We start from the raw sequence: 8,036 nt of genomic DNA on the forward strand, positions 1-8,036 counted from the left end.
GAAAATACGGTTTGTACGGTATAAAAACCATTACGCCTATGGAATGTCCTCACATTTCACAAAAACAAACGTGTGTGTGTGTGTGTGTGTGTGTGTGTGTGTGTGTGTGTGTGTGTGTTTTACACAATGAATCAGACATACGTGGTGAAACAGCTCGTCTCGGGTCCAGAGTAACTTCTGGATTGTGCCGAGTCACGTTAACCGTTCTGCTCGCTCATGTTTAGCGCGCTCTCGCTCCCTCCCTCTCTGCTCGCTCATGTTTAGCGCGCGCGCTCTCTCTCTCTCTCCCTCCCTCTCTCTGCTCGCTCATGTTTAGCGCGCTCTCCCTCCCCCTCTCTGCTCAGTGCTCGCTCATGTTTAGCGCGTTCGCGCTGACTCACGGTTTCAACATCCTAGTCATGCTCCAGATTTACTGCTGCGTGTCTTATCTCTGCTCAACGAATCACAGCCAAAAAATCACGAGGCTTTATTAACCTGTAGCTCTTATGTAAGATGATCTTCATAACATACTCGCATTATTCTGTGTGATACAGAAAGACTCTTGAGCTCATGTTATAATGTTCTTTCACTCTTCAGGGTGTTTTAGAGCTGATCATGACCACTGACTATTACTGATCACACTCAGAGAACAGACAATCCCATATCTCATGTGGACATCTGTAGCTCAGGTGATCATGTGATTGAAAATCTTCCTCAGTCATGTTTTCAACATCTCTCCTCCTCCTCCTCCTGAGCGGATGAATGTGTCCTGTCATGTTTAGCTCTGCTCCTCCCTCTCTCTCTGCCTTTGTTTGAGTTGTGCTGATCTGGACTGCTGTTGACTTCCTGTTTCACTCACTCAGAGAGTATAAAAGAAGAGAGAGCCGCACTCTTGACTTCAGAAAACTGAGAGATCTTGAGCCGCTCACATTCAAGAAATCCACTGAGGACCGACACATAGAAACTGTGAGTAAACCTGGAGTATGCATTGATTTTTAAAGGGATAGTTCACCCACATTTTATTTTATTTTATCATTACTTACTCACCCTCAAGTTGTTCCGAACCTGTATGATTTTCACAAAAGATAATGTTTCAGTAACCAGACAGTTGACACACTTCCAAAGTATTATTTTTCCTACTATGGGAGCCGTCAACTATCTGGTTTCTGACATTCTTTAAAATATTATATTTTGTGTTCAAAAGAAGAAAGAAACTCATACAGGGTTAGTAAGTAATGACAATTAAATTTTTTGGCGTGAACTGTCCCTTTAAGAGATTTTTGAATTGACTGTTGGCTTCATCATATTCCCACGAGCAGCATCAGGATGCTTTTATTCACCAGTGCAAAGTGTCATACAGTGTTGATTTTGTTTTTCAGAGAAATGGAGACGATTGAGAAAACCCAGACGGCGATCACAGACAGGTGATACTCTCATATCTTTATGTCTGTCTGTCTATGTATCTGTCTGTCTGCCGATCTTTCTGTCCAGACAGACAGTCTCATGGCTGTTGAAGGTGTGTGATTTGTTGTAGTGTGTTTGAGGAGATTTCTGTGGTTAGTGTTACTGACGGTACCCAGCAAGCTATTTTGCATTTAAAAGACGTGTAATAGCTGTCCAAACACAGCCCTGATGTTTAGGCTAAAACCAGGCAAAATTTGGGCTATCAGTGAAAATTGAATAGACGTCTAACCATAAACCAATAATGGACTAACCCAATAATGGGGGTTCGGGAACCCATTCGGGTTCGCAAGGAAATTGCAGGGGGTTCGTAAGTTGATGACAAGCAATTAATTACATGTAGGGATGGCCGATACCACTTATTTTGTTTTCGATACGATACGATACTTTCAAGGCCAGTATTATCGATACCGATACGATACTTCTAAACTGAACATTTTAATTTTTAAATGATTGAAATTACTAAGAGTAAAATGTAACATTATATTTGAAAGGTACTTCCCCTGATCTAGAACATGGACATGTCAAAGAAATGCTTACATGATGGAATATAATACATCTCGCTTAAGTTATTTTGGCTAAAACAACATGTAACCAGATTCAAGGTTATTGTTATGTTACTCATCATCTGACTACATCGGGTCAATAGTTAACCGAGATGATGAAATGATGGCTGTTGTTTGCTGGGTATAACAGCAGATGTTTCACACGCAGACTTTATTATGATTGTGTGTTACGTGTTCGCTGACTTTGACTGTTTCCTCACAGTGAACTATCAGAGCAGATCAAAGCTGTGACTAAAGACAGTCACGTGCGAGCGGAGAACACAGAGCTGATGCTGAGCTACCAGAGAGGAAACGTGTCCCTCCAACAGTACAAGGTAATTCAAACCGCAACGTATTTAATACGATGGGCTGCGTTATACAGTGAACACCGACACGAGTGACTATATTCACTATAATCACACCGGCTCAAGAGTCATGATCGACTGAATGAGGTTTTTGACACCAAAATGAAAATTCTTGGCCGAAGCCGAATAATAATAAAACACTTGGCCGACGGCCGAAGCTGAATACCGAAACCATTTATTTTGCCAATTTTTTCACCATTGCATAAATTAGCTTTTTTACTATTTTGTCTTGCTTTTAAAATAAATACAAAAAAAAATAGTTTTTTACAAAACTACAATTTAAAAATATTTATTCAACACTGAACCTTTTTAGCATTCCAGCAGACATTATACAAACAAAGCACAATATAACTTAAAAAATAAAATAATTTTTTAAAATTTTAATTTGGCCATCTTATCTTTGGCCTATTACGCCTACAGGTATCATAATCAAATCATAATCAAATTTTGTTTGTTTGTTCATGAGAGGTTTTGCAAGCAAGCCTGTATAACTCAGCACTGAATAAAAACTCTGGCGGTTTGAGCAGTGAGTGGAGTCTGACTAACTTAAAACATATTGGCCATTGCGTACAAGAGATCAACAATATGTCACGTTGTAAACGGATATATTTGACGTTCTACAGACACAAATATGCACTGGAGCATTTGACAGTATATTATTTGTGTGAGGCTATTTTCAGCCTTGTTAGGGGTATTAACTAGCGATTTAATTTTACGTATTCCCCATATACTAGCGTTATAAGCGAATCTCTTTTTAGAGATAAAACTCTTTACATTCGATTTTCATGAAAACGCATCCCAGAGAACGATCTACTCGGTAACCATGTGTTAATTACCCCTAGGTTCATTTTTCACAGTAGTTGTCCTTTAATGCTTCCACACTTTCGACATGTGCTGCACAAGCGGCAACGCTCAAAATAATGAACTGGTTTGAGTAGAGCCAACTCAAAATAATCAAATTAACTTTGAGTATTTAGAACTTTATTTTTCTTTTGAGTTCATAAAACTGACACATTTTTAGTAATCTGAATTGTTTTATTGTTTTGATTTTTATGAACTGGTTTCATTTAATTTTGACAAACTGGGCTGGGATTTTTATTTCCAAGCATGCTTTGCCATGGCACACAAAAGGGAGAGTAAATGCTAATGTTTTTTTTGCAAGATCAATGTTAAGGTGGAGATTTAGTAGTATTTAATGTTTTGCTATTTTTTTGCTAAGAGTTTCTGTTAAGTTGTTATTTTTTTTTGGGGGGGGGGGTGTTACCATCATGGTAACGAGTGGAGCATGAAGTTAGTTTGAGAACAGATTTACAGTATGTTAAATGTTCATTCAGCAAGTGCTATATGCTATCAAATCATTGTGTTACCAATTAGCAAGGTAGCTTTTATTGAATTAGCAAGTTAAAGCTAGCCAAATTTCCACTACTAAAAATAGTTTAATGTATGAATTTGCTTACTTAAATGTTTGAAGATAACGGCAATTATGCTTACTTAAACTTTACATTTCTTAACTTAATAAATTAGATTTAACCGATTGCCTCAATTTGTTTGAGTTTTACCAACTTATTTGGGTTTACAGTGCAGCCCAATTAATAACAGCTTGACTGACAGCTGTCAGATTTAGTCTTTAGTCATAATGATTCCCTGTAGAATCTAACCTGGAATCTTCTGGTCTGTATTTCAGATGCTCTTGTGTTCGCTGTATAAGATATACGAGGCACTGGAGGAAGTGCTGGACAGGAACGCCTCCCATGATGCCGTGGCTCCCATATACTTCCCACAGGAACTGGGCCGACTGGAGTCCATCGGGAAAGACCTGGAGCATTTCTACGGCCAGAACTGGAAGGAGAAGATCACGGTGCCGGCCGCAACGCTGAGATACGCCCAGAGACTGAGAGAGGTGAACACAGCGTGGCAAAAAACACATCTGTTCTAGTCAACTAATGTTAACAAATGGAACCTTCTCCATTTAGACACTTCTTCAAAGTGTTCCCCACAAGGCTTGACATTAATGTTTTTGCTTACCAGCCACTGTGGTTAGTGGTTTTCCAAAGTTACTAGCCACTCAGCATTTTCACTGACCACAATTTTGACTTCAATACCATGGGAAAAACTGCCATATAGATATTTTTAATATTATCCCATAATTTGGCAGCAGGTATATTAGGCTCCTGTCACTTTAAGAGCTGACGCACGGATCCATTATACTGTTACACATGCATTTTCTTTCTCAACTGTTTGTTCACTTAAAACAGAATTGACTTTGTTTACGTGAATACTCGCCAAGATTGGCATTTTTACATTATTTTCAGCCAAATACATACAAATACGTACACGTATTTGGCTGTTAGCACAATAAGCAGCGAAAAAGAACCCAATTTAGGCGGCTTTATGTGCGCGCCCTTTGGGTGTAAGTAAAATTATGCGCAATACCACGGCAAAATTCAAGCCCTGTAACACCAACAATATTGGCAAATAAAACGAGTGTATGAGGGGAGGCGGGTTTGTGTGTAACTCGTTGTCGGAGAGATGAGAGAGCGAGAACGTGCAGCTGGTATCTATTCTGAGGAAAATGAGTATTGGAAGCGTTTCAGATATTTTGGTATTGAAAACTCAATATTTTTGTCAACACTAAATTGCATTAATGTATTATTTCAGATACCTTTTTAAAAGATTACAATTGAAAAATGTATAGCCTATATTATATATAAAATTAAACCTGCCAATGTGGTTGTGTTACACGCAACTGCTGAAATCCAGCGCATTTGGCAGGTTGGCGGGTGTTAATGTCAAGCCCTGGTTACCAGACACTCTTTTTTTACGATGTCGTTGGTCATTTACACTTCTTCAATAGTATCGTGACTTTGCTCTGAATCGATTGTGTTGTGTCTCAGGTGGGCAAAGATCACCCTGAATATCTGGTCGCTCACGCGTACACGCGCTACCTGGGCGACCTGTCGGGCGGGCAGGTGCTGGGCCGCATCACACAGAAGTCATTAGGGCTGAAGAACGGAGAGGGCTTGTCGTTCTTCTCGTTTCCCGGCGTGAGCAGCGCCAACCTCTTCAAGCAGCTGTACAGGAGCCGCATGAACAGCATCGAGCTGACGGAGGCGCAGCGGCACGGCGTTCTGCAGGAGGCCGTCACCGCATTCGAGCTCAACATCCAGGTGAGCGGACGCTGGAGCTACTTCTGCTCACGAGCGACTCAAGCTGCTGTGCATGAGCTGATCCCTTTGTTTTCTGTTCCTCAGGTCTTCACCGAGCTGCAGGACTCTGTGAGCTGCGTGTCAGAGACAGAGAATGAAATGAGACAGAGACACACACAACACAAGCAGAACACAACAACGACAGCAGGTAAAATGCACATTTCGTACTTTTTAATGGACATTTTGTGACATTCAATCCACGGTCTGCAGTGTTTTAAGCATTTTGTCTTGTTCTGCTCAGGTGAGGAAGTGCATGAATCGCTGCAGAGCTCCTCGTCTCTGATGCCACGGTTCCTGCGGACGCTGCTCGGTGTGTTAGTGGTTCTGGTCGTCGGGATGGTCTACGTCTTTTAAACTAGCACTTTGAAACATGACGTCACATTTTGGAGACGATAAATGTGTAATTTAATCATATCATCAATAATTAACACGTGATTGTATGTTCATAGTTATTCAAATGACACCCTTGGGAAATTTAATTTTGTCAGAATCCTTCTGTAACCATGTATATATGTATTTGTATTATTAATACTATATTTTTATAATAAAATCTCACTCCTTGTTCCTGAACGTTGCATGATTTCCGTCTCAAATGAAAATCACTGCAGTACCAGCCAGGGATGGCGCACTTTTTGTCTAAAACACATTAATTTGCTTGTGATTACTGGATAATGGCGCATATATTCACTATAGAAAGTTTAGGATTAGGTTGGGGAGATCTGTTTATGATAGGATAGTGTTCTGACACGTTATAACACCTGTCGCTACACAAAGGCACGTTCACACCTAACTATAACAATACTTTAAAAATATTTTTTTTCCAGCTGATGAACGATAAAAACATTGACAGCTATTCAGAATCCATCCAACTTTAAAGAGCTCAAGCGTTATTGTTTGTGGTGTGAACAGGCCTTAATTCCGTATATGTGCACTGTTTAAGGTAGGGTAGTCAATTTCGGAGAGGCTAGCAATAGCAAGTTAGCTTTGAAAACATGAGATCCCTCACTTTCCAAAGCCACATATGAACGCGCAGGTCACACACACAGCCAGAGCAGATTCCGCAACGTGTCAGAGACATAAGGTTAAATTACCTCATGTCTCAAAGCACGTAAAGCCCAATTTATACTTCTGTCGAGTGTATGCTGTAACTACGTTGTAGGCTGTGCGTAGCACTTGTAGCCTATGGTATAGCCTGATGTGCGTCTCTCCAAAAATGATTTGACTGCCAGAACCTCTCCCTCGGGGGTTATCATGCTGTAAAATATAATCATAGCTATACATTAAACATTGTGCATGAAATGTTTATTGATTTGCATATTTTCCTACAGAACCAGCTTACTAGGTAAAAGGTCATATACAGAATATAGAGAACAAGTTCTACACGTACACATGGAAAACATGTTTTGTACAGGAGACACGAAGACTGTGATTTGACCTTTAGGGGTCAGGATGGCCTAAAAATGAACAGCACACTCTGGGATTTGAGTAAGTGCTGCTGATTCTTGTCATGTGTGGAAATTTAGGAGTGACTTTGTTTGGGAACTGATAAAAGCTGAGTGCTGTTATATCTAGTTAGTGCACTCTGCAGACATTTGAGGATGACTATATGACTGACTCTTTTCTTGCAAGAAAATAAATCTTTATGAAGACAATTGGGCAAGGTTTTGTCTCTTATTCAGTAATGCGGCGATAGTTGAAATTTTGCCATGACAACGTCAACGGACAGCGACGCAGAAGTATAAAGGAAAATTATAAAGAAGAATAAATCAGCCTTAACACTACAATGATTATAAACATAAACCACAGAGCTCTTGTTGTACCACTTGATGGCTACAGATTCATTTCGGTGTTGATCGAGATTTCAACATTTTTAAGTCTGGGGATGTGAACAGCTCCGAGTAGAACTTCAATGGATTGCCATCTCTAAATTGTGGTTATTATCATAGATATACATAATAAAGGCTACATGTCTTCCGGCGGAGTCGCTAACGTCATCACTGGCGGCCATCTCGTCACAGGCAAGCTTTCTGGCAGGCTCTGTGGTACCTGATGTAAGGCGAGTGATCTGAACACAAATACTCTTATCTCGCTGAAATCTTGACGGATTTACAAATGCTTTGGTTTCTTACAAACGTTATTAACGTGGCTATAATTATGGATGCTTGAACAAATTATGAATAATTTTTCTTAAGTATGCAGTGTCATAACTACATCTCTGACGTTTATAACAAACCAAACAGTTTAAAAATCGGTAGAAAATTTAGCAAGTTATGGTTATTTAAAAAAGTGCATGCACCATTAAAACACAATGTTATGAGTGAGCGAGCTGACTGTGACAAGATGGCCGCCAGGTGCGAACGTCGACCTCCATTGGCCAGCAGCGCGGACGAGACATCTAGCCTTTATTATGTATATCTATGGTTATTATTATGGTGTTAACGCATCAAGTGTGCCACATGAGTCCTGAAAAGTGAAGCCAA

At 40.0% G+C, this 8,036-nt stretch overlaps 1 protein-coding gene across 1 annotated transcript; it reads left to right on the forward strand.

The window, feature by feature from the left end:
• Nucleotides 1–726: 726 nt before the first annotated feature.
• Nucleotides 727–6,120, forward strand: hmox1b (heme oxygenase 1b). Its single transcript, XM_079840614.1, has 7 exons — nucleotides 727–945; nucleotides 1,359–1,403; nucleotides 2,209–2,320; nucleotides 4,035–4,250; nucleotides 5,245–5,517; nucleotides 5,602–5,704; nucleotides 5,798–6,120. Exons 2-7 carry the CDS (start codon nucleotides 1,363–1,365, stop codon nucleotides 5,908–5,910), a joined length of 858 nt encoding a protein of 285 aa, XP_079696740.1. The 5' UTR covers nucleotides 727–945; nucleotides 1,359–1,362; the 3' UTR covers nucleotides 5,911–6,120.
• Nucleotides 6,121–8,036: the final 1,916 nt, after the last annotated feature.

The sequence above is a fragment of the Gobio gobio genome, assembly GCF_949357685.1.
Source record: "Gobio gobio genome assembly, chromosome: 17".
In the NCBI taxonomy this organism is placed as follows: domain Eukaryota; kingdom Metazoa; phylum Chordata; class Actinopteri; order Cypriniformes; family Gobionidae; genus Gobio; species Gobio gobio.